Here is a 27140-nt window from a genome sequence, read left to right on the forward strand (position 1 = left end):
ACTAAGTCTTGGCTCTCTAGCTAACCAGCTATGATCTTGGACAGATCGCGTCTCTCTCTGGGCACCAGTATCCCCTTTGAAAAAAAAAAAAAGGAGAATATTCAGCTGGGGCCCTTGCCTGGTCCAGACACAATATAATTCTAAGTTGATCTGTGCTGTCCAATAAGGCAGCCAGTAGCCATGAGCCATGGAGCCCTCGAAACGTGTCCAGTCCAAATAGAGATGTACTGAGTGTGAAATAAACACCGAACAGCAAAGACTTTGTATGAAAAAAAAAGCAAACTTTCTCATGAATAATTTTTACATAGATTATGTGTTAGAATAGTAGTATTTTGGATATACTGGATTAAATAAAATATAATGTAAGAATTAATTTCACCTTCTTTTTACTCTTTTAAATATCGTTCCAAGAACATTTTCCATTATGTTTGGGTTCCTATCACACGAGAAGCCCAGTGCTGTGGCTGGAGCCTGACTCACCCAAGACACACAGCAAAAGCAGACACTTCTGTCTACCTCAGTCACCAGGTGACCTGGAAGGTTTGGATCTAGGCCAGGGGTTCTTAATCTAAGGATTAAGGACAGAAGCTTTGGGCAGAATTCAGGTGGTCTATGAACTTTAAAATTTGCAGCTTTATTTTCACTAGCCTCTAACTGAAATTTTGGCAACTCCTTCCGTTATGAATGTAAGGCAACAAACCTGAGGAATGTTAGTTGCAGTTGGACTTGTTTGTCAGCCATAGAAATCAGAGTTATTTTCATAACACGTTACAGTTTTTGTAGAATTTCAAAATACCACTTAGGTTCATTACTGCGACACAGTTGTGGTAGTTATTAGACTACCACAAAACATTGCCAGTGGATCATGCTATTTGATGTGTCAATAAAGCACATATGTTACTGTATCCCAGGTTTGGTTTTATACTTTCATAACTGTGTTTCAATGTAATTTATTTCCTTTGATGTGTTTTGGATGTTTTTTCATATATGTAAAAAGCATTATTCTGAGAAAGGGTCCTTAGTCTGCTAGAAGGGTCCATGGCACAAAAAAAGACCAAAAACCATTTTGAGGTTCTAAAAAAAAATACCATCAAGTATTTGGATCCACTTTAAATTGCTAAACAATACGTACAATAGATTTCCTTCCTTATCCCATCCCTGAATCCAACTCCCATCTCAGAGCCTCACACCAGGGGAGGTGTCAGGGTTGACAGGAGGCCCAGAAATGGGTGGATCTCAGTCTGGGAGGCCCACAGCCCCGGGGGCTGAAGCTCTGAACCCTGCTGCGTAGGTCTCTGCAACACGGACGGACCTAGGGACTATCACTCTAAGTGAAGTAAGTCAGACGGAGAAAGACGAGTATGATGTCACTTACATGTGGAATCAAAAAAAAAAAAAAGGGTACAAACGAACTTATTTACAAAACAGAAAGAGACAGGCATAGAAAACAAACTTGTGGTTACCAAAGGGGGAAGGGATAAATGGGCAGGGATAAATTAGGAGTCTGACATTAACAGATACTACCATATTTTAACTAAACAAGAAGGTCCTAATGTATAGCACACGGAACCACATTCAATATCTTGTAATAACATGTAATCGAAACGAATATGAAAAAGAATATAAATGTGTATCTGTTAATCTTATGTATATATATATCACTGAATCACTTTGCTGTACACTAGAAACTAACAAAACATTGTAAATCAACTAAACTTCCATTTTTATAATGTTCAAACATAGCTTTATTGTTTTTATATAAAAAACAAAATGTAGGCATTATAAAAAAAATCAGACAAGTCTGGAAAATAAGGTGGAGGAAGAAATGATCACAGAAGTCCTCTCTTCCTCACTGTAAATTCTTTTTTTTTCCTACCCGTAACTCTGCACAGTTGAGTACTGTCACGACTCCGTATATACATTCAATTTTTCCTCACCGTGATGGGTGGTAGCTATTGCTTGTTGTTTTCTTAATCCTCGTTGCTTATTTTTATCTATTTATTTTTAATGAAGTATAGTTGGTTTACAATGTTGTGTTAGTTTCAGCAAAGTGATTCAGTTACATATATATGTATTCTTTTCAGATTCTTTTCTTTTTTTCCCCCAAACTTCAATTTTTTAAAAACCGTATTTTGGTTTTGCTAAACCCCCCTCTGGCACCAAATGAGGCTGGCCTGGGGACAGGGCTTGTGCAGCACCTATAGAGAAATCTAATTACAGATCCTTCCCTGGGCTACAGAGAAGAAAAAGGCCTTCCAGGGACTCGGTCTCACCCGTCCAACCCAACTACTAAGAGCACGGAGCTAGCCATCACTCCCTGGGCACTTGACGCTCGGGCAGCCTCACTCAACAGTCTGGGCAAATCAGGGGTGTTACCCCTGGGGCACAGCCTGCCCAGGCCATTATGTGAAGGAGTCAACATTTAAACTAGGTCTGTCAACTCCGGAGTGCCTTCTCCAATGCGCTGCCTCCCCTTTAGCTGAAGCCAGACGACCCTGAAATCATTTAGCAGAAGGTGGAATCCCTTTTAGGGAGCTCAAGCTGACACCCGACTCACCAAATGTAATTTTTAAAAGGTGTTCGATTCTCTCTCTTCATTCTCCTGCCTTCCAACAACCAAGTGTGCATTACCAGGGCCTTCCTCCCATAGCTGCCCAAGAGTCACCCCGATAGCAGTGGGCCATCCCGACTTCTGCCGCTGACACCTCCCCAGAGGAGCTCTGAAGGACTTACTGAGTCCCTAATCAAGTCCACTGCAGACCTAGAGCCCCATGGTAGGATCTTGCCCCAGTCACTTTGCCTCTGGGCCCTCACTTCCTCATCTGTCAAATAAAGAGCTTGGACTCCTGTGGTTTCAAGCAAACCCTGAGGATTCTCAAAGGAGAAGCTGCTTTCCCATTTCTACATTGAGACTCCAGGGAAGACTTCATGAAGGGCTCCATGATTAAAACATGCTTGAAGCACTGGACTAGATAACTTCTAGACACTTGCCCTGCTCCCAGGACCTCCTAGGAGCTTTCCCAGGGTAGACATAGTCTAATGTCTACTGATTCCATGGTGGCGGGCCCGGGGGGGGGGGGGTCCTTACAACCTAAAAGGGCAGCCCTGGACTTGAACGAGCCTTAACGCCCCCCTTTCCAGTTTCCATGCAGGCAGGGAGGGACTTTAAACAGCACAGATGACATTTTGGGGAGAAACGGGCTCCTCCGTGCTGTGAACACCACAGATTTAAAACAGTCTACATGATTACAAACACAAGGCCTCTGGTTTTCAAGTCTCCCATGCATCCGATTCACCTGTAGTTTGTTCTCTCCCTAGACCTGCAGAATCAGCATTCTCAGGACTGGGTCACAAGAGCATCTTTATCAGGTCCCAGGGAGGATGATGGACAGCTTGAGCACCACTGCAGTTGACTGCGGCAGCAGAGAAACCAAGAGGTGGGAGCTGATGCTCCTGCCTGCCCTAAGGAAGACTTTAATAAAGATATCCCAGGGAAAAAAAGAAAAAAAAAAAATAAAGAAATCACATCAGTATTTAGACTTCTAGGGCCCTCTGACAACGCTTAGAAACCATGGTGGACAAGGAAATGACGTCCCGCAACCCTCCTGTTGAGAACTGAATCCCACCACTAGAGGGCAGGCACGCACCAGGCATGCTCATCCCATAGCTTGTCCTACTTAAATCCGTTTTCTCTTCGGTAAAACTGGAGAAGGATCACATTCCTTACATACTTTGCAGGCCAGTTTGAAGTCTGTGAATGTTATCACGAAAGTTGGGAACTTCAGGAACTAGAAAGAAAGCACATGGCATTCACAGACAGAGGGGCATCTGGACACATCCAAACTTCTAATCCCCTTAGTGAGAGCATCTTGGGCTTGTCAGGTAAAAACGCCACGGGGCATGCGAATGTGTCAGGCAGAGGCCATGCCGGCCTCTCCAAGCCCGGGGCAGCCAGCACACAACAGACACTGCGTTGACCCCCTGCCCCCCCCCCCCCCAGGCCATTTCATCTGGGGCAACACATCGTGGACACTGCTGATCTAGTCCAAGTGTAAAAGGGGTTGCCAAGCATGGGTCGGACTGTATGAAAAATAAGTCTGTGCAAGACGCAGTTTCACCTTCTACCCTTCACCTCCATCTATTCATTTGAGAAGATATGTCTGGATTTAGTCCTAGCTCAAACTGACTCTGCCGTTTTTTTTTTAAATTATATTTAGTTCATGGTTTATTGAAAAGATATATAAGCATATATGTGCATATAGCCAAAGATTTAGCAAGGAGGTTAACTTCATTCTGGATTTTTAGCAAATAATGTTTAAACTCTGCTTTAAGGTAGAAATCTAAATATCCCCCAGCACCAGATGATGATAGAAATCAGCCCCTGTGGTCCCACCCTCTCAAAGCAGACTCTTCCGCATCCCAGGTCTCCTCCTTCTCCCGTCTCTGAAAGCTTTGGGCAGGTCCTAACAGGTTTCTCTTCATCTGAGCTGACGAGTAGTTTGATTAAGGCAGCCCTCGCTCGTCAAACGGGTGCCTCCCAGCTGCAGGGCAGAAGGTAGCTCAGAGGATGTCGCAACAGATGGGTGGGGAGAAAGCAAATTCACTCAAGGATTCGCTGTTCCTCCAATTACAAAGAAGCAGAACTCAGTTCTGAGAAATGAGCGGAGTCCCAAGCAAAGCATCCAACTCCAAAGGTGGTCCACAGAGAGGGGAGACGTGAGGACAAGGCACAGAGGAAACCCGCTCACACAGCCACTACCTGCATGGCACTCTGACTCACGGTCTCCATCTGCCTGCAGGCAAGGGTCCAGTTTGATAATACCAGTCCTGTAGAGACACCTAAGTGTTCTTTAAAAGCACAGCAGCCTTCTGAGGGTGCGTTCCTCTTAAATGCAAGTTCTTTTCGATCTGCTGAATTCCTTGATGGTTTGTATCTGTCCTTGGAACAAGTGGCTGGAAACAGCAAGGCGGCTCTGTATGAAGGTCATTGGTGCTCAGGAGGCAGTGGGTGAAGGAATGACAGGTGAGCTGAGAAGGGTGGAGAGGTTGGGGAGTGGAGAGGTTGGGGGGTGGGGACTGGGGGGGTACTACAAAGAGCATAAGAGCCAACTTTTAAGATCGATGGTGGGTGACCTAGATCTTTTGAAAACAAGGAGGTGGATGATTATCTGCATCGATGGATGTCTGGACATCAACTAAATAGTTATGTTCATTCAGGGTCATCACACACGAATGTACATACGTCTGTGTTTGCAACCTGAAGTTGTTCACACTGTCATAGTGTAAACTTTCCTCCACCCAATCTCAATGAAGTTTTCTTTACTTAGAGGGTTTTGTTTTAGCTTTTTATTGTAAAAGCTGAGGAACGGATGGTGAAGGGAGGGCAGAGAGGAAGGAGACTGCAGGAACCAGACCTCAGTGGGAGCGGCGCCAGCACGTCCCAGAGGCCTCGGCCCGGCTTTCAGGGAACATCGGGGGATGCTTCAGTGCACACGGAGGCCTGGGCACAGGCTGGGGCGGGGAGGCTCAGCGACAGCAGGCCGCGGGCCCGCGTCCACCCGGCAAAGGCTTGGAGGGGCCACCCTCCTGTCAGCCCATTGGCCCCAGTCCCAGCTCCTCCGGCCTGAGCACCACAGAGAAGGCAAGCGTTGGTTCTTTCCCATTCAGTCTTTATTTACAGCAAAGTACATAGCATGTGGTCACTTTGTAACTGCTAACAATAAAGGCAGGGCAGCAGAAAGTAAAGGGGGAAGTACAAGCGTCTGAAAGGAAAAACAGGCCTAAGTCCTTATTTACCTACTCGTCCTGTTCCTGAGGCAGGACCAGTGAGGCACTCACCGCCTCTGAGAGAGGCTGGGACGCTGCTCTGTGACCAGCCACCTGCCTGAGGAGGGCTGCAGATCAAAGGGGACTCAGCTCCAGACTCACCCCCATTTGCTCAGACACCGAGACCTTCCCCACTCCACCCTGAGGTCGGAGGAAGGCCCGGAGGGGCAGAGAAGCCCCGCTCTGAGACCCAGAGCCGCCTAGCCTGCCTCACCCACGCTGACAGGCAGGTGGGAGACCCCACGGCAGAGGAAAACGTTTTCTGCAAGAGGTTACCACTGCCCGCCAGTGGCCCTGGGCCCAAGCGCAGGTCAAGACTGCTGCATTGAGGAGGCTACACAAGGACACCAAACGAGGTGACACACAGACCAGCTGGGCTCCAGCCCGTCCTGCTCCCCGACAGCTCTGAGAGGCACACAAGCCTGCAGCCTGACCTAGCGGCCTTGTGAGACTGGCAACCCACCCTGGGCACGGATACAAGTGTCCCAGCCAGCCCAGGAGAGGCAAGAAGCCAGCGTCCATGACCGCCCTGCAGCCAAGACCAGAGTGGGCTGCTGCAGAGGCTGGTTCTGAAGGGCGAACTGGAGACCTTTCCCTGCCACCCTCCCCAGCCTGCTCTTCAGGAGACCTGTTGCCTAACCCTCCCCTTCGAGGGCCTCCCCTACCCACCCCAAATCAAGGGACGCCTGAGGTGACAATGCTTCCATCTTCCTTACACGCACTCCCACCTCTGGGCTCCTATTGGTCTCAGGCCGCCCAGGAAGAACCCAGAGCAGCAGGAGTTCCATGAGTGCAAGGAAGCGGGCAGGGCCAGGCCCTCCCATGATACAACGCTCGTTTCCTAAACACCTGGTCCACGAACACCTCCTGGGCAGCGGGGAAGAAGCAAGCACCGCTGGGCAGCTCTGAAGCCAAGGAACTGCTGTGCACGCAACACAACCAACATGACCCCACTGTGCTCATCCGAGCTGCCGCGCTGGGCAGCAGACAGTCCCCAGGTGACTCACGTGGTTTCTGGCCTAATGATTCTACCTGACTCTCCAGTGGAATAAGAGACACACTGGTTCTCAAAATGCCAAGTCCAGGATCTGCCACAGAGAAAGCTCAAGTTCAGGTATTCAGCTGGCTAAATGCTGGGGTCGCCACGTAGGGGCAGAGCTTCCTACCCTGCTCCGTCCTCACCCCAGACGTAGTGTGTCACAGAACCAGAGGAGTCACCCGCGCGGCCCAGCTGCGACAGCAAGAACTGGCGGTGGTTGTACCAAAAGGCAGGGCAGCAGCCCCGGAGCTGTTTCCCCAGCGAGGACTGGGCTACTCAGAGACACTGGAGGCTTGGTCCCAACACCACGAGTAGATGAGGAAGCAGCTAAGTAAGTCAAGGCTCAGAGATGAGAAGAATCCATCTTCCAAGGCAGTGGGATAGACAGCCAAGGCACTAAATGGTTTGGCACCTGGAAGCTTCAAGTAACGTGGAGCGTGCTACCCACTGAAGGGCTGAGGCTCTCCCAGACAGGGATGGGCTTCCCCTGAGCACAGGCAGGAGGCCCTCGGGTCCTCAGGATCCTAACCCAGGCCTGCCATCTACCCTTCACCTCAGAACCGCACAAGGTATGACTAGAAAGAGAATCAATACTGACATGAAACACACACTCCGGAACTCGGCCATCCCACCTTCAGAGCAGGCACCAGGGAGCCTGTCCCTGCTCCAGCCAGGTGGCTGCTGCCCTCAGGGGTTCATTCCCTCCAGAGCCTGCGCACCGTCTCCTGAATGTCTCAGGGGTGCAAATCTCTGCTGGGGATTAGGTTTGACTTTCTGAAACAGCCAAACTGAGTTAAGAGTTGAATGGAGTCCACAGAAGGGGATACCAGTCAGAGCGTGCTGAGCGTACAGACAGACAGTTCGGTATGAAGAAGGTAACAGCATCAGATTTATCCGAATGGCTCCAACAGGCTATGAAAGCAACAGAAGAAGCAGGGGTCCCCAAAACGCTTCAGGCCGTAGCAGTCACAAGGGAATAACTAAGGGTGTCGCCTACCAGGCGCTGAGATGAAAAGGGTCCGGCTCCTCTGCAGTTAATGTGAGGCTTCAGAGCACTATCATCGTACCTCCTCCGTCTCGCTTGGTGCCCCGGTTTCCTCCACCCCTCCACCAGCAACATTCAGGAACCTGTACTTCTTACAAAGAAGGAAGCTTCCACCAAGAGGGGCCCCGGGAAAAGCAGGGACTCTCCACTCTAAACGTTTTCAGCGTAAGACTCCAACTTGTGACTTCAATATGCTATTTGCTCCTCCCTGCCTCTAGGTGCCCCGTGGCTGCCATTTGACGTCACGTACGGTAAATGAATGAATCCGCGTGGCTGTGATGCTGCTAGTCCCTGCTACCCCCGCCTCACTGCTCAACCCCAGGGTCTTGGGGAACCAAAGTTACTATGCCCTACACGGCACAGCTCTCCCGCCACCTTGTGATGGGGCGCCAGCAGGAGTCCTCAACCAAAGCCCAGACCGCAAGGGTCCACTGTGCACTTCACAAGGAATCTGACCAGTGACTTCTGGGGGACAAAGGAGGACCCGGCGTCTCCTCAGACTCTGACAGACACAGTTCCACTCCCTCCTTCCCCATTCGACTGGGGCCCAATCCCATCAAAGCCCTCTTGGGGAGGGAGAGATGGGGAGCCCTGGCTTTCAGAGAGACCGAGAGGCAGGTGAGTAAGAAAGGGCCTGGCAGCTGCCAGAGCAGCCAGAGGTGGGGCGGAGGGCAAGAAGAAAACACATAAGACTTGTTCACCTCGGTGGGCCTCTTCCCTGAGTTTGGTTTTTGAGTTTCAACTCAAAAAGAAAAGGAAAAAAAAAAGTTATCTCTCATCATCACATCTCATTAACACCCCAGCTCCAAAAAGGTGGCATCTGGCAGGGGAGGCGAGCAAAGGTTGCAAACTCCACTTCCAACGCGGTCCATAGATACTCAGGGCCGTGAGCCTCCGCCTCCGCTCCCCACCTCCCTCCCACGCGGACGCCGGAGCCAGCCCCACCAGGAACACGAAGGACAGCGTCCCCTGGGGAAACTCCAGCTCCAGGCCCCAAACACTCAAGTACAGGCCCTCCTGCGGAATACTTACGGCAAACAGCTGTACAGTATTTGTACATTTACACAAAAATAGATCCTTTTATATATATATGTATATATATATATATATTTATAACTGGTTACACGTTGGATTCATAATTAGGCATCACCAGTAGGAGTTGGCACAGTTTGTCGTTTAAGCTCAGGGTCAAGTTCTGTTTCATTTTGCCGCTCCAAGTACCAAAAAAAAAAAAAAAAAAAAAGGCATTTCATCATCTCCATGGTGTTTTCTTAAATTCTTAAATACAGCAATGTCATAGGAAACCATATGTATAGATGAACAGTGCCTCTGACCCCTCCTCCTGGTCCCTTGGAGACAGGGGCCGGGGTCTGGAGAAGACGGGGGTCAGTGCGGCCGGCTGCTGGACTCTGAGGCCTGCCTCTTGCGTGAAGGGGTATAGCCGTTGAGATAGCCGTTGGTCTGCCGTTTTGAGAGCCCTCCGTTCAGGATGTCCTGGATGTGTTGCACGATGAGGTTGATGGCCACTGTGGGGCAGAGACCAGCAGACTGTTAGGGACGCGGGGAGACGGGGGAGCATGTGCGCAGGGCTGTGTGTCTGTTTGGGTGGAAGGGCACACAGGGACTGGAGGCTAAAAACTTCCAGGTGACCGGCTCTGCCATTCGTGGACCTGTCACTCAAACTCCCCAAGCCTCATGGGGCTGTGATGAGCTCCCCAGGAGAGTTCTTAGAGTAAGACAGTTAAGGCCATAGTAAGTCTTTCCTTAATGAATGCGCTTCTTTTCAGGACCTGATCAGCGGCAGGGACGCATGACAGCCATCAACCCAAAGTCTGTAGATGTGAGGGCTGCCTTCCTTCCAACACCGTCAATCAGCTGTGAGACCCTTCCCCTGGGGAACTCACCAGCTCCCCACCCCAAAGGAGAGCCACCCCACAGAAGGCTGTCTCCTCCAAAGATAACGCAAGAGAGGGCTCTCTCTTCTTGGCCTTAGAAATAAATCACACGCTTTGAGCAAATGGGTAACATTAACATCCCCCAAAATGGGATAAACCTCAAGTGCTTTCTGAGGTGATGCACCAAGAACGTGCCCCTCCCGTGGTTGTCTCCAGATTGCGTGAGACGAAGCCAATCTCAAACCCCAGCAGAGGGCCTTTCTACAAAACAACAGGCCTGTTCTCCTCGAAATGTCAGTGTCATGAAAAACAAAAAAAAGGCTGAGGAGGGTTAGAGGAGATTAAGTCAAAATTAAGCTTCCTGGGGGTGATAAGCACTGTGGCTATAAATGAAAATGGCCTTGTCTTCTGCTGAGCCATTTGGGAGTTAGTCAGAGCAATGGCAAGACAGTCATTGCTCTGACTAACTCCCAAATGGCTCAGCAGAAATAAATATATAAATAAACTTTCTAAATGGAGGAAGATGGAAATAAATTATAAAGAAAATGAGAAGGCAAGGTCTTCTTACACATCAACTCTGCCCCACTACACCCGAGTCCAGAGATACTCCTGCTTCCCAGACAAGTGAAAACAAATGCATAAATGCACTCATGGTAGCAATGAGCTCCCTTTAGGGAAGGCTACCTGGATGGGCAGCTCATTCTAATTTAAATGCAGGAAATCTGCTTTTGCTTAAAAATGGCTTCAGATATTTGGTATCAGGTGTCACCACGAGGAATGACAGTAGAAGGTGGTCTACTGCCCTCTGATCGCTGCCAGAAAAGCACAAGTTCACGTCTGTCCCCATTTATGTCCGTGCGTATTTACAGAGGCCTGTTCCCAGGGCCAGGCATATAGGGAGAAACTCCTTTTTGGCTCACAGCGGCAGCCTACTGGGTCAGCCACATCTACAGAGCCCTGCTGAGTCACCATATCCTGCCCCGAAGTGTTAACTGACAAAGGGTAGGCGTTACGCCCCGCAGGATACACGCCCCGCAGGATAACACCCCACAAGGACTCACCTAGGTTATCTGCACCTCTAGGAATTATCACATCAGCGTATTTCTTTGTCTGTGGAGAAAGACATTTACAACATGTTAAAGAGAAGTTCAGAGAGAGGCTGGCCCACGCCCCTCTCCAAGAGAATACGGGGAAAGGACCAGCCTTCTCCTACCAACCCCGGAGGGCGGCAGCTATCCGTTATCCACTTTATCTGAATTATAATAAATCAGCTTTTTCTTGAGTTCTCATTAACATTTAATACTGTTGCAGCTTACAACCTGCACTGTAAACATGGTCTTTGAAACCAAATCTGTAACTGCCTCTTCACTACCAGGAGAAGTATCAACTGGTAAAACTGAAACTTGAAAAGGGGCGCAGCTCACCTTGGACTTCCACACACCAGTTTATCTAGCACAAGGGTAAACCCAAGAAAAGCCATCCCCATTGATGACTGTTTTCACTGGCTCTATTACACAGTGAAAAAAAGAATAGGAGGGAGGGAGGGAGAAAAGAAAAAAGAAAACAAGAGAAAACAAAAGGAAAGAAGCACATTTTGTTTGTTTACTGAGATTTCGTGGACCGTTTTACAAGTAACTGTGTCCTGGTGAGACAATATAAACGATGCCTCAGGACACTCTCTACTCTGTGCAGCTTCCAAGCTAGACTGTTGAAGTGCCTCTGAGTCAGGCTCTGACCCAACTTGAACGAGGCAGGTGACTGGTCAGCTCCAAGCTCCCAGGAATGACCTGCTCTTCCCTAAGCAGAGTGGCTGGACAGTGTGAAGTAGCAGACGCCACCCAGAAAATGTTCACGTAGAATTCTGAGCTCCCTTACAACTGAGTTCACAGCAGGGAATTGGCAGTTGACTCTCATTTACACCCAATAAGAAGTTTACTTTGTGTTCTTATTATTACATCAAAAAGAGCAGGAGAGGTCCTCAGACACACAGATAACGGGTGGATACAATGTTCCCTCTGCCCTCTTCCCAGAAAAACCTAATTCTGTAACCCCGTCCTCACCAGGGACGTGAACAGTGAGCAGGGCTTCAGGATTACTCAGGCTGACTCATAAAGTCCACCTGCTCCTGATCTGAAACACAAGCCAAGTCTGGTTTGACGTAAAACCTAGTAACAGACTTAGAGAAACAAAGATGGCTTGGGACCGTATTTTTCCAGGAGAGGAGAAAGAAAAAAAAGTTAATTATTAGGAGAAGCAGAGAAATTCCCACACTCAGCCTCACTCGATACCTCTTCTCAATACCCTCCAAGATGCCCGTCTCCCTAAAGGTATCCAATTTCAGACTAAGACCCAACCTCTCTCCTCTCTCTCAGGGCTTGATTCTAAATCCTTAGGGAGTTAGACCGTAGTCTGGCCAAGCTGGAGAAGATGAGACAGAGGTCTAAGAGTCTCCTGAATTAAATACTTCTCCTTCCAAAGCTAGGCTACCCCCCACATCTGCCCTCCACCTGCCCAGTTCACCTGTCTTTCCTCAGGAAGCTGGGGTGTCCCCTAAAAGCTGAGAATTCCCCCTGGACTCAACCACCCTTCTCTGAAAGCCACCTCACTAGAGAGTTCCCAGCAGCCGTGGGGAGGCCTGGTGAGCCCGTGCTTGAGCAGGACAGAAGCCCGTTCCAGCAGGGCACATGTTCCGAATGGAACTGACACAGGGGCCATGAGCAGCTCAAAGTAGGGCTCCAAAGTCGTGGCAGAAGAAATTCAGAAGACAGCACCTTGTAGCTGCTGCCTCCCTGCACCAACACCCCAACCACCACAGATCTTCTGAAGATCCAAGTGGCCGAGTCTATCCTTAGATATGACGCACCCTTGGTAAAGGGTCTCACACCATGAGCCCAACCAAGCAAGAAGGGGACAGTATGCTGGAACCAGACAGCCAGAACCTGAAAGGCTACCCCCCAAAAAAGAGTGGCAGGACAGATCTCCCGGAGATCACAGTGGAGGGACAAAGCACCAAAGGTGGCCCTTTCTTGGGACGTGAGGACAGAGGCGTGCTCGGAGAGAGATCCAGCTGGGAGATCAACTGACATCTCTTTATTTGTGTGGCTAAGAATTTTTTTTTTTTAGAAGAAGGCATTTTTTAATTTTAAAAAAGAATTTTGGGGGGGTGGGTAATTAGATTGATTTTTTTTTTTTTTTTACTGGAGGTACTGGTGGAGATTGAACCCAGGACCTCATGCACGCAAAGCATGCGCTCTACCACCGAGCTATACCCTCCCTGCTGTACAGCTGAAATTTTAACATCTAAATTCAACAAGAAAACAAGAACACAACTCACTGGCAAGCAGAATTCCTCAAAGGCAGGCTTGACGAATGTAATGTACTGAGACAGAATCTGCTCCAGGTCCCTCCCTCTTTCGCTGATGTCCCTTAATACTAGGAGAGAAGGAAAAACAAAAATCCAAAAAACGGTGCCTGAGCCAACACATGTCCGCCCCTCCCGAGGCCGACCAGGATCATACAGGCCGCGCGAGTACTCGGGATGATTCATCAGCCGGATTCCTGTGAGACTTGACCAAGAGCTGGTCAGCAGCAGCTTCGGGAAAAACAAGATGCAAGTTCACATCTTGCCACAGTCAACACATCTGCCATGACAAAGGGCTCTCCAAAGCAAAGGTTGTCTGGGCCAGGCCAGTAGTCTTCTGGTTACAAGCAACATTTGACCCCAAAAAAACTTCACTGTGAACAAAAAGAAGAGCAGGATGCTCCTGGAGAGCTCGTAACAGGAAGCAAACAGACTGGGCCCAGAGAGGTGGTGGGGCTTCCTGGCAAAAGGCGGGGGTGGTGCCAGGAGACGTCTCCTTTGCCCACCTTGATCCCAGCCCCTAGCAAGCACTTACCTGAGCTCAGGCTGGCACATCTGCTGTGGGCCACCTCTTCCCAGCCAGCTCCCACCCACACTCAAGCCCCTAAAGCAGGTGGAAGTCAGGCTGAGGGCACAGCTGTGGTCAGCCATTCCTGCCCATCTCAAGCACAGAGGTTTGCAAATAGAAGACCACTTAGTGAAAGATGAGAAAACCATGTAAGAAACTGTGGGCCGGAGCTGTGAAGCAGCCCAAATGGACCCAAACTCACCATCTTCTACCATCTTCTTCCTTAGGGGGGTGTTACTCAGGGACCTGTGTTAAACACTGCTTTTAGCAGTCTTTTGTCAGAAAACAGAAAAGGGTCTGGAATCCTGCTTCTGCCACTATACATTAACTTCCCTGGGCCTGAGGTTCCCCTAAACTCAGCAGTGAGTTTGATTCTCTCAATCAAAACAGCCCCTCCCTCCAAATGTTTTCCATCTTGACACTATGCACTGTTGAATCTTTCCCTCTCACCCCAAAAGGGTATCAAATCCATCTACAATCATTTGCGGTGGCCCCTCGGCTTCTCTCAACCATTTCTCAGGTAAGAGATTTAGCATGGGATGAAACCCACCGTAAACATAGGGAAGACTTGGGAGTGAATTTCCAGAAAGCCGCGTCTGTAAACACTTCTGTGTTTACACGCAGGCACGCACATCTGCGTGCATATACACACATACACACACAGAGGCACGCATGCATGTGGACGGGGCAGAAAACAGAGAGAGTCTGCGTTTATGATCCAGGCTGGCATGAAGTCTGTAAGATCAAGCAGATGGCTAGAAAACCGTCAGGGAAACCACATTCCAGAGAGCTAGGTAATAGACCACCGCCACCACCTGACTTCTCCACCAGCTCCTCAATTTACCAGGTTTTCCCCCAGAAGTCCTGGCAATAACATAGCTGGTTGGTCCCTAATTCGTCAGGACTTGCCTCATGAACCCTGCTGACAGCATGCCCAGCCCAGCCAGGAAGCAGTCTTCTCAGGGATTTGGGCACGGGGCCCGGCTCCAGCTGCCGCCACTGCCCTGCCAGGGACACGCAGCCAAGGAGGAGCCCCAGAGTTGCCACGTGGCTCAGCCCCACGAGCCTCTGCGGCCAACGAGCCCTGCTCGCCAAAACACACAGTCCGGGTGGCCTCCAGCTCTTCACACGTCGCCAGATAAAGCCCAAAGGAAAAAGGAAGCCAGACCAAAAGGGTATCAGAGCTGGGACAAAAGCAAACACACGCCTGCACTTAGGCAGCTTTTACTTAAAAGCCCTGCAGGAGCCTGATGCTGGGTTGGTTTGTTTCGCAAGACGTGCATTGCACACAGCTGCCGACAGCTTCGGCGCAGCGCCGTGGGAAGTTCCCTCCGTCCATCCTCCCCCACCGGAAGGACACACACGCGTGCATGCTCCCCTTTCAAACGGCTCTGCCACTGCCCTCAGCCCAGGCCTGCAGCAACCTTGGGTCTTGCAGACCTGAGAGCGTCACCTGTCAAATCACAGGAGCTCACAGGAGCGAGAAACAGGCCAGGGAGAAAGTGGGTGGAGACGGTGAGTCACGCGGCATCTGCTCCAGGGATCAAAGCTGCTTCGTGCCCCACCGGTGGCGCAAGCCTGACCCGGATTCGAATCCTGACCCTGTTAAGTGCTACCCCTGTGGCCTTAAACAAGTCATTTGGCCTTTTTGAATCTCATTTTCCTTCACTGTAAAGCAGAGACCGAAATCGTAACTTCCTCACAAAGCTGTCACTTACGAAGACAGTCAAACTCTTCAACACGGTGGCTGGTACATAGTTGGTGTTCAATAAACCCGAGTTTCTATGGTGATGAAGACAACAGGACCTGAGGCAGATTCGGGAGAGCGACGGCTCCCTGACAGAGCAGGCCAGCACAGAGAGGAACTATGAACTCAGGTAAGCAGGCTGGACCCATCGGAGGGAGGAGGGGTAGGGAGGGATGTGGGAGGGCAGGACACAAACACCTGGGAAGACATGGTGGAGAAGGAGAAACAGGGAAGGCAGGAAGGAGTCATCTCAGTTTCCACCTCGGAAAAGGAGACAGAAGCAGGTCCGAATGTTGCCCGGACACTGGGAACAGGCAAAACCAGAAGGCATCCCCCACCCCTGCTCCTCAGGGCCTTCCATCCAATTATCACCTTAAAGAGACCGAGACCCCTCCGTGAGCCAAGGACAACCCAGGGCCAGCCAGGTTCACGGCACTGAGCTGCCCTCCTCCTCAGGCACAGCCAGGAAATGAGGCCAAGCCAAGGACTGAGTCAGAACAAGGTCTCGGCCCAGACCGGAAACTCCAGAGACGCAAAACTGGCTTCACCATCATCACTCTGACCCTGCACATTTGCTGGACCAGGACAGGCCCTCTCCGCAGCGGGGTAATGGGCAGGCGACAACAGGCCTGCCTTTCTCTGCCTGGCTTGCACTCAGCCATTCCAAATGTACTAGTGAGGAGGCAGCCAAAGCTGAGAACAAAATGTAGAAGGACCCAGAACAGACATAATTCCTCAATGGCTATCAATTCACTTTGAGAATCAGTTGAGGTGGGGAGGGTACAGCTCAGTGGCAGAGCTTGTGCTTAGCATGCAAGAGGTCCTGGGTTTAATCCCCAGTGCTATATATATATATACACATAGCTAATGACCTCCCCCTGAAAATAAAAAAAAATTAATTTTTTTAAAGTTAAAAAAAGTTTTAACTTAAAAAAAACTGGACACCCAATGTTAAAAAAAAAAAAATTAGTTGAGATGTGTGACTCTAGTAAAAGAACAGACTATCTTGGCGCCCACTGCAGCCCTAATTCCGTGGGAACTGGGCACAGAGAGCCACGGCGGGAGAGAGACCAAGAGCCAGCAGTCCTAGGCTCCCTCATCTCAGGTCTTCCCTGCCCCTGAATTCAAGGCCGGGCTCGGGGGAATTCACACAGAGACGGAAGGTGAGGGCAAGCTCTGTGGGAAGGAAACCCATTCCCTGGAAATACAAGGGGGCCACACGGGAAGGAGGTCAGTCTCTCCAAGGCTGTGAGATTTGATGCAGAACCCCTCCCGCGTGAGGGTCAACTCGGAACGTGAGGGCCCCGTGCCCAGGAGAGTGTGACACACGGACGGGTAAAACCATGGAACTCACTCAAGTCTCCAGGAATGTCTGCATGCCCCACAGCCCCCGACTAACTCTCCCTCCCTCTCCCTTACCATGCACCCTCCCATCCCACAAGGCACATGCCAGGCAGGTTTTTTGCCCAACGGGGACAGAGAATGAGAAGTCCAACTGGAGTGACTCAAGCAGGGGGTGACAAGAGAAGACGGCAGACCTGAGAGGCAGCAACCTGCCCCGGGAGACATCAGGGAAGCTACGGGGTGCAGAACAGGCCTTAAGAAACCCCCAGAGTGGGCCCCCATCAGCTCAAGTCTCTTCCCCATTTCACAGAAGGATCCCAGTACAGGAAAGGGAGGGAGGGTTTTCAGTTTAATCTACCCCATAGACCATCTGTCAGAATCAGAGGCTAAGATTCATTTGCTTTCCAAGGACGCTGCCACTGCACACAATGTGGTTCTCATTCATTTCCTGTGCAACTTCTTACACTCCTTCCTCCTTCAAGCTGAACTGCATCCCCTGGGACTTCAGTACCACCTGCTAGACTAACGACAGTGTCAGCCCAGGTGTCAGCAGCTCCAGGGGACAAGACCAGTCTTGACAGAACACTCAGGAAAACAGAACTCCAGCTACCACCTCAGGCAAAGCGGAGTTCTGATCTACCACATCGGTATTCATCCACTAAAGCCGCCACCAGGCATCTCACCTGCATTATCACTAATCGTCACAACTATTCCAGGAGTTCTAACTAATCAGTAGATGATCAACCAATAAGAAAATAAGGTACAAAGAGGTTAAAACATAATCTGCCCCAGGTCACACATCTACGATATGTGGAAACCAGGATTTAAACAAAGTCCAGGTCATTTGACTCCAGCGTTTCCCCAAGGATGCTCCCCAAATCTGGCGAGCTCACACGGACACCTGGGCAGGTTAGCCAAGGCTGAACCTGCATTGGTGCGTGAAGGTGACAAGGTGATAAGCCCTGAGGTCAGAGCTATGAGGGACTGTCAGGCTCCAGCCTCAATGACCTGTCAAAAAAAGACCATGCAACTCTTCCCTGCCCTGTGTCGCAACCCTAAAAAATAGGCCTGTCTCCCTCATACTACCCGTTAAAAAGAACCCCAAGCCTGGGAGGTCACAGGAGCCACCAAAGTCACAAAGCTAGCAGGAGGCTCTGCTCGACTAGAATTTTCCTTCCTTTTTTCTGTCCAATTACTCCCCCTCCCCACCCGACCTGGAAGGTGATGTCCAGCTCTCCTGACCTAATGAAGTGTGGATCCTATTACTTCTTGGGAAGCCAAAACCCAGGAACTCTTTTCTCTAGATTCTGCTGATTCCATTTATTCTTGTTCTTACGACAAGAGTGCTAAACTGGATAAACTACACATTTGTTTCATGAACCAAAGAGAGAAAATTTCAGCTTTTGAGGTCAGAAGGCTCTGGGCTGGAGCTTACGAAATCTGAATCTGTGAGTGGTTTGCTCAGTGACTAGGAGCTAAACCAGGCGCTTCCCGCGTCATTCCCCTTCCGCACGATGGGGACTCGCAGCCTTAGTCACCTCTCATGCCTCCTTCGGTCACCCCCGCCCCACTGCCTTGGCTGGGTCTGGCTGTTCTCACTTTGCTAGTACCTTTCTCATCTCTCCCCAGGTCTCCATCCCCCCTCCCACCACCTGCGGATGACAGCCCTACCTGTCGTCCAGATCAGCGAAAACAGTCCTGTGTCAGAATAACCTTCCAATAGGCAGCTGAGGCAATTTTGCTCAAAACCCCTTGCTTGGTAGCTCTTCCTTGTGCACCAGGAACCAAATCAGAAGCCTCAGTCCCCACAACCTGCCCCAAGCTACTTTCTGGAGTCTCTTTTCACAGCCCTGCGAACTCCAGCCACCTGCCTCTCAGAACGAGCCAAGGTGTCTATGTTTGCACCATGTACCTCCTTGACTTGCCTACATCGTGATTCTACATCATATCCAAGTCCAGACCCTGCCTCCCCCATGAAGCCTCTGGTCTCTCCCACGGAAGCAAGGTCTCGGCTCCACGTCCTGCAGAGCAGAATTCACGGGCCCAGCTCCCCTGCTCGCCCCCGAGCAGCCCTGCATCTTCAGCACACAGGTGCCCACCTGGTAAAGGCCTGCAGAGGGAACTACTGCTCCCGAGCTGGATGGACAGTGACAAAACCACCACAGAACTTTCTAGAAAGCAAAAGGTGAGATGCAGGCTGGTGGGCCCAGCCGCCTGAAGCTGCAGGCGTAGGGTGTTCCTGCCCCCCGATGTCCTGCAGTTATTTCCCATCTTGACTATGATGCCGGGGGTGGGGGGAGCGGAATCAGAAGGAACTGAGTGTTTAACCAAACCTCTCCCTTAGCCAAAGCAGCACGTAAACTTCTTTTTTCATCTCTGTGACCTCACAAGCCTTTCGTTATCCAAAACAGTAAGTGACTAATCCCTTCTCAAATGTCACCGAATCCCTGGGCAGCAGAACATCCTGGGGCTGGACTGACTCAGCTGGGCTGGGCCACATGGCCACAAAGCGGCCGGGGGGCAAGCTGGGGCTCCAGTCTCATGGTGGGCAGGGGCCTGTCACAGGCCGCCAACAGGGCCATCAGAAGCTTTCTGGGACGCACCTCTGCGGGAGAGCCGGGTGTCCGCATCTGTGTCCACGAAAAGCTTCATCTGGAACAGGTCTCGTACCTCCTGGGAGTAGAAGGCCAGGATCCCTTCGAACAGCACCACGTCCGCGGGGTAGACAGTGACCGTCTCCTCCTTCCTGCAAACCACAGGGCAGGATGATGGGCTGGGTGGTGCCAGGCAAGAGGAAACAGGAGCAAGGGCAGCTGCCTGGGAGTCTAGGGTCCTGCCCCCTTCGACATAAAGGGGGCTGAGAGGGTTTAGCTAACACAGCCTCACAGAGCCCTGAAACCACCACTGAAGACCCCAAAACGGGGGCCAGGACAACTAGGGCAAAGGTTTCCTGAGCTCTGGCCATAAAGCAGCAAGGGAGGGCAGGCGTCCCTCTCCTGGGAATAAAAGACCTGCTATTAAAGGAAGAATGAAGACAGACAAAAGCACATGTGGTCTCCAGGAAGGGCTCAGGCCTGGCATCTGTGGGACCTAACACTCTGAACTTCCAAAACCAGAAATGCAATTTTCTCCCAAGAGCCCCACCCCTCCCCCAGCCCTGAGGCCACTGGAAGGAAGAAGGAAGGGGCAGAGGGAAAAATAAAGCTTTAGATAAGAAGGAGAGGAGGAAGGATTTACAGGCAAGTCAATGCTCCCAGCATCCTGCCCCGTCTGGCTCCGTCTCACTCCTAGAACAGTCTCCCTTATCAGTGCAGCAGGATCCTACATTACCTCATCCATCCACCCGAGGGCTGGGAGGCCCAAGGCAGACACCAGTGTAAACAAGACTTTTCAAAAGCAAGGGAAGTGAAACCAAACGGATAACAGGGGCCTGCTGGGGTCCAACTCCGCCCTGCCTCAGCTTCCCTTGTATTCTCAGGCTTGGCTGCTGTCCTAAAACTACCCTGCATTCCACCTACTGCCTCTCCCCTAAAATTCACTGAACGGGAAGTGACCAGGTACCACGGCAAGGTGTACTACTGCCCTGACCGGCAGAGCAGCAAACATCTGTGAATAAAACCAAACAAACAGTCCTTCTAAAATGCCCTTAAGATGATAGGAAGGTTTGCACCTTGCCTTATCAGTGCAAACACAGGGAGGTCAACAGTGGCTGCCCATCCCACCCCACCCCCAAGGAGGATGCCTTTGAACTTCCTTCCCATAAACAAGCTTTGATTCTTGATTAGCTCAGACTTTTGGGTTCCTGTCGACATTCTAAGGCAGCACTGTTGAAGCAACTACCAAGGTAGCAAAATACAGAGCAGAAAAGATAGCAGAACAGGTTAGTAGTTAGGAGACTCTCCAGGACAGCAGTGTAACTCTGGATGCACACAGAATCATCTGGGGAGCTTTAAAAATATATATATACCTAGACTCTACCCGCCTGGGGCTCTGATTTCATTAGAGTGGGGTTGGGCTAAAGCATCGATTTACCCTAGGTATTTCTTTTCTTTTTTTTTTTTTTTTTAAAGTCATGAAGCTTTATTTCCTTAACCGCATAGCTTTGAAGTATATTGAGCTGATATAAATACCAGGAGAAACCATATCCACATTTGTAATGGAGAGACTTCTAACTTCTGTATTTTAAAAGCTGGCTGATTGCAACAAATGTTAAAGGAACTTCTCTAGTCATCAAACCATAAGAAAAGAGAACGAAAAGAAGAAAGACAGAGGAAAATAACAAAAAAGATCTACGAAAGTTTGCTTTGGCAGTTCGGGGTCTTTTATGGTTCCATATAAGTTTTGGAACTGTTTGTTGTAGTTCTGCGAAAAATGTGAGTACTTTGACAAGGGGTTGGATTGGGTCTGTGGATTGCTTTGGTTGAATCTGATAATGTTGATTCTTCCAATCGAAGAGCACAAGATATCTTTTCATTTCTTTGTATCATCTTCAATTTCCTTCATCAATGTTTTACAGTTTTCAGAGTATAGGTAACCTCTTTGGTTAAGTTTCTTTCTAGGTATTTTTGTTCTTTTTGATTGAATGGAAATGTTTATGCCAGTCATAAAATTCTGGTTTTTGAAGTGGGGGAAAAAAAAAAGTGAATGAAGGGCTGCAAATGGCAAAATATCCTTCTTTCTTACGGGTGCACTGTATTCCATTACACATATATGCTGCATCTTCTTTATCCACTCATCTATTGATGTGCACTTAGGATGCTTCCGTATCTTGGCAATTATAAACAATGTTGCTGTTAATAGCGGGGTATGTGTGTCTTTTTGAATTAATTCTTATTTTGTGGTTGGCTTTATTTCTTTGATAACTATGTAAGTTTAAAAAGTTAAGCTCTTAACATTCTTAGAAACAATGAACAGTACGTATACGTAAATTTTTTAAAAAGATGTGCAGTATATTGTATATACATATTTATATGCAATACATTGTCTATGTGCAGTCAAATTGTAACAATTCTACCTAAAATGAAAAACGAAAAAAAAAGCTCATTGATGAAGCAGACAATGGAAAGGAAATGGAAATTAGCAAGCATGTATGTGTTTGTACAGACACACAACTTCGTACAAACCTTCAAAACACCTCTGTAGCAGGCACAAAAACTGTTAAGTCACAATGGAATATTAACCAATTCCAAAGAGAAGAACTTAGAACTCACCTGTGTATTTCTTTTTACGTATCCTGCCTGGGATTTGTAACACTTTTTGAATCTATGGATGTGGTGAGTTTTGTTAGTTCTGAAAAAAATTAAGCTACTCTCTTTTCAGGTATACTGCTTTTGTTCTTTTTTCTCTCCTGGTTAAATATTTTTAAGGTTTTCTCACTGTATTCTATGTCTCTTAATTCCTTCTCTGTTTTCTTTTTCTTTCCTTAATACATTCATGGATAATTTCTTCAGATCAATCCTCTAGTGTTTGAATTGTGTTTTTTAGGCCCAGTCTGCTGCTAAATATGTCTGCTGGGTTTTAAAATTTTGCCACTGTGTTTTCCATTTCTAGAAGTAATGTCTGATCTTTTCTCATACTTGATAATGTTCATTTTTTTTAACTTCTGTTTTTAATTTATGTTTTCTTCCAGTTTTCCTGATATATAACTGACATACTGTATAGCACTGTATCAGTTTACAACATAATGATACACTGTATAGGTGTAGAACACAATAGTCTGATCACATACATCATGACATGATTACCACACTAGGTACCGTGAACATCCACCATCTCATATTGACACAACATTGAAGAAATAGGAAAAAAATTTTTCTGTGATGAGAACTCTTAGGCTTTACTCTCTTTCATATATAATGAGCAGCAATGTTAATTATTTTTATCCGGTTGTGCATTACATCCCTAGTACTTATTTTTCCTAAAACTGGAGTTTGTACCTTTTGACTGTCTTCATCTAATTCTCCCCCATCCCCACCACCACCAATAGTGACAAATTTGATCTCCTTTTCTGTGAGTTTATTTGTTGGTCAGCTGAAGTATAATTGACCTACAATACTATGCTAGTTCCTGGTTCACAACAGTGATTTGATATTCCTATACATTTCGAAAGCAACACCATGGCGTATCTTGTTCTTTGAATCTCCAGCACAGTAGAATCGGGTCCACGGTAGGAAGTACTTCAAAAGATTCTGATGAGGGATGAAGGTGAGTACCAAAGCAGCCCTGCCTTCTATCACAATGTGCTGTCTTCCCTCTTCCTCCACCCAAATCCTTACCATACCCTCAAGCTCTGAGAAAGTTCACGAGAAGAGCATATACTTCATTCAAGGCTGAGATCCGTACTAAAGGGACGCACGAGAAGATAAAGATTGGGCTTTTAATTATAGACACATTCGGCAGTAAAAGAAGTATGAGAGCTTATTTCCCATTACAAAAAAAAAAAAAAAAAAATCAACCCAAGAGGGAATAGGATAAAGGAACCAGGAAGGAAAATGAAAAAGTAGGTGGGAGAAACTTTCAAAACAGCCCAAAGCTACAAACACTTGCTGAGCCATTACCAGCCCAGGAATATGAAGAAGCGACACGTGGTGCAATACACGATTGGGGCTGAGGTGTTCAGAGTGTGCCTGGGAGGTCCCGGAGGAGGCCACGTGAGCAGAGAGCTCTGGGCAGCTCTGAAGGAGCTTGGGGTCTGCCTATCAGGAGGGAAGTCCTCCAGGAGCCCCTTCCCATCCCTCAGAGGGAAGGAAGATGCCATGGACGAAACCACTCCTCTACTAATCAGGAGCATGAAACAGACAAACGGGGAGGACAGGTCTGATGTGAGGGAGAAGCCCTCTGGAAGGTCTAATCTCTGGGGAGCTCAGTGCCCTCACACTTCTCAGTGCAGCCCAACCCCAAGTCAACCCGGAGAGCAGAAAGAACTGTTCCCTTCCTTCTTCTGTGCTTCCTCCACCCCGCCCCCTGACATCTCACTCCAGGAACGACAGCTCGGGGATGTGGATGAGGACGAAGATGCAGTCCCCGAGCCCAAATTCATGAACCCATCTCAGAGTGGACTAAACCTGATGATCGTGATCGGACGGTTTCAAGCAGCGCCTGGATGAACTCCTGACCCCCATGCACACCACACCCGCAGGCACACTGCCACCACCGCCCTGTTAGACAGGCTGCAGCGGGCACCAGCAGCAGGGAGGCAGAGGCCTGGGACTCGAGAAGTCGGGGGTGCTCTGGGGAGCCCTGGGGAGCAATCCCTGGCCCAGAGCAGCTCACTTACCGGGAATGGGAAACAAAGTCATACACGGGAATCTGGACTGTTTTCCCTTCGGTGATTTCTTTGAGGGTTTTGAAAATGAGTTCATTGTCAAAGGCATCTGAAGGAAATCAAACTGTTAAAATGTTTCTGAATTGTAAAATGACTTCTATAATGATGAACTACACACATCGCTACACACCTCTATTTCACGTATGCATATCACACCCTAGAGAAGCACCCCCCCCACCCTGCCCCCCACCATCCAAAAAAATCCAGATTTCTACCCACAGCAGAATGCAAACTCCCTGGGTCTCAAACCAAACTGTATAAAGGAGTTCTGCCAAGTGGGTTTCTCCTTGTTTTGCCTTGCTGTCCTATCCCTGGCCTCGGACCTCTCTCTCCCCTCTCTAAATCCAGCATGTGATCACCTGAAAAGCATCCTCACGACTAGAGGGATGCAGCAAGCATCACACCAGCAAGTGTTGACTCCGACAATCATAAGAAACCCAAACCAGCCAGAGGGCAGTGTGCCAACCTGGGACCATCCAGGCAAAAGTCATTCAGGCAGCCATCCTGGACCCTCCGTCTCCCTCCCTGCCCGTCAGTGAGTTGAACACACAAATCGTGTACACACACGTGCTGGATGATGTGAAACGGCTGCTTCAGATCAGAGGAGGCAGAGGAACCAGCCACGTGCTCTAGCCCGCATCTGGCCCATCCTGAGTAATAACAGGCTTCTCCAAGTCACCCTTGTCCAGACACCGATTCGATCAGTATTTAAAGAGCCAAGAATGACAGGATGCTGCAAGATCCCTTCTTTCACAGAAGCCCCACCACAACCCTGCAAGGTTCCTACTGGTCCTCCATCTTATGGATGGGAATCAAGACTCAGAGAGGTTAAGCAACTTCTTCAATTGACCAGCGCGCGCGCACGCGCGCACACACACACACACACACACACACACACACACACACACACACCACAGACCCCTTCAATGCCCCAACTCACCCGGGTGATCAAAATTGAACTGGCCCTTCAGGGCTTTGGCCTTCTGTTCTGAAGTGAGGACACGATAGAAGCTATCCTGGCTCAGGATGACCACCTGCTTCTGACGATAGTCCACCTCATTCTGTCCCAGGAGCTGGACAATCTTAGCACAAACGGACGACTGTAAGGAGAGAAGAGAACAACAAGGAATGAGGGAGGTCCGGGCACTGGGCTGACACGCATGCCCTGGGCCAGGGCTGTGGGAAGGAAGAACCCAAAGGCCGCCTCCTGTATGATGGGTTAGGGGGAGGGCGGCTACACCGGCTGAGAAGGAAGTCTGGGGGCCCCAAACATCTCCTCCTTAACACAACTTACTACACTCAGGTATCCGCAGTGAAGGCGGGGGAGCAGGGCAGTCATTTCTACCTCCTCTTCCATAAAGCCACTAATAAAACGTGACACGGTTTTATTCTTCCTTGCTTGAGCCCTGGTATAAGTATATCCAAAAAGGCAGCAGCAAGTGGGGAAAGGGCACACGGATGATGTGCCGACAGGCCGAAGGGTCCTCTGGCTCACAAAGGGACTGCGCTCCACACGACATCTCTCAGCCCCGGCGCATCTCTTCACATCAGCAGAATCAAAAACCACAGCGGGGAGCTCGGCTGGCCGGCTGTAAGGCCAAGGCCGGGGCCTGCACCCCCTACTTCTGTTGCCTTCTTTTGCTCTCATCCATAGGCGTGGACGTCATCACCCTCACGGTACACTGGGCAGCCTTTTCACCGAGGCATGTCCCAATTACGGAGCTGTCACGACGTGGGACACAAACAGCACCAACACCTGCAACAACTAGAGTGGGGGGTGCCAGTTCCAGATGAACTCAAACCTACATGCTTTGTGCTGTGTTGCTAGCAACACACACATCTGCCTCTTCTCTCCAAAAACATACACCCTTTGTTAAAAAAAAAAAAAAGGAAAAAAGACAAGTGCATTCAAAAGAATGAGATCGTGAAGGGCTGTATTTACCAAATAACTCATTTCTCTCTTTTTTTTTTTCATTTATTATAAAGATGAACTTAAAGTAAGCATGTCAACATTACAAAACCTCTAGAAGCTGTAACTCAGGCCCCTTATGGAACTGGGGGACCTAATTACAACAGGTGAAAAAATGAGCAAGGTTAGAGGTTTCTTGGTCTGTCTCAGGAGCCTGACCCCTGAACTTACTTTACCAACTGATTTTAACAGGGAAAAACCAGGAAACTTTTAAAAGCTACAATTTTTTATAAAGAATGTATCTGACTTGTCCGAGCATAAAGGAAAACTGGCCATTCCTGTTGCACAAGTCAGTGCAAATTCAACTACGTTGCACATGTCCTGTTGTGCAAGTTGCGAAATACACTACCAAAGAGGGGGTCTGTGGAGGAAAAATATTTTGACTCAATTGATAATTAGGAAGTTTTCTTACTTTTATGACATTTTTGCATATTAACACAAAAAAGTATTTTAAGGTACTTCGGATTTTTGGAACTAGAGGTGTGCCACTAAAAAAAAATCTTCACAGGAAGGTAAAGCTTGTACATAACAAACTAGATTCAAAAATGAAAATGCTACAATAGAATCCAAGGTTCTACGCAATTATAAACTCTAAGTTTTTAATCATGTATAGACCCATAATTCCCTTTTCCTAACTTCCATCTGCTTCTTATACCCGAAGGCTATAAGAGAGTAATGTTTATAACTGTAGCCTTTACTAGGAGATAGAATTCCTTCTAGAAGTCCAAAGAACAAAAGTGAGAAGGGATTTATGGAGCAGGATGTATATGATCTATCAGGTTATTCAAATAATGGTATTTTTGTTTATAGTTCAAACCCATTAAATGTGTGTGTTTTTCTAATAAGAACAGTAAGGCCACCACTGCCCCCCCCCAAAAAAAAGGAAAGAAATTTCACTACTGAATTTTGCAGATAAACAATCATTTCTCCAACCCAGGCACACCTAGGGCAGAACCTTCCCAATGGCCAATCAAATCAGGACCTGAACATACAACAGGTACAATTCTACAAAGTCAGCGCTC

At 48.7% G+C, this 27140-nt stretch overlaps 1 protein-coding gene across 3 annotated transcripts in view; it reads right to left on the bottom strand.

The window, feature by feature from the left end:
* Positions 1 to 5648: 5648 nt before the first annotated feature.
* The window catches only part of UCK2 (uridine-cytidine kinase 2), a 69488-nt gene continuing 47996 nt past the window's right edge, over positions 5649 to 27140 (bottom strand). For 2 of the 3 annotated variants that reach the window (XM_032463826.1, XM_032463823.1), the window contains exons 2-7: positions 25090 to 25249; positions 24102 to 24198; positions 19429 to 19571; positions 13140 to 13237; positions 10867 to 10915; positions 5649 to 9436 (exon numbers count right to left, since the gene is read on the bottom strand). In XM_032463826.1, the coding sequence (XP_032319717.1) occupies positions 9297 to 9436; positions 10867 to 10915; positions 13140 to 13237; positions 19429 to 19571; positions 24102 to 24198; positions 25090 to 25249 (687 nt within the window). In that variant the 3' untranslated portion in view covers positions 5649 to 9296. The remainder of the gene's footprint in view (positions 9437 to 10866; positions 10916 to 13139; positions 13238 to 19428; positions 19572 to 24101; positions 24199 to 25089; positions 25250 to 27140) is intronic. The other variant, XM_032463825.1, reaches the window with a different exon arrangement.

This window comes from Camelus ferus, chromosome 21, assembly GCF_009834535.1.
Source record: "Camelus ferus isolate YT-003-E chromosome 21, BCGSAC_Cfer_1.0, whole genome shotgun sequence".
In the NCBI taxonomy this organism is placed as follows: Eukaryota; Metazoa; Chordata; class Mammalia; order Artiodactyla; family Camelidae; genus Camelus; species Camelus ferus.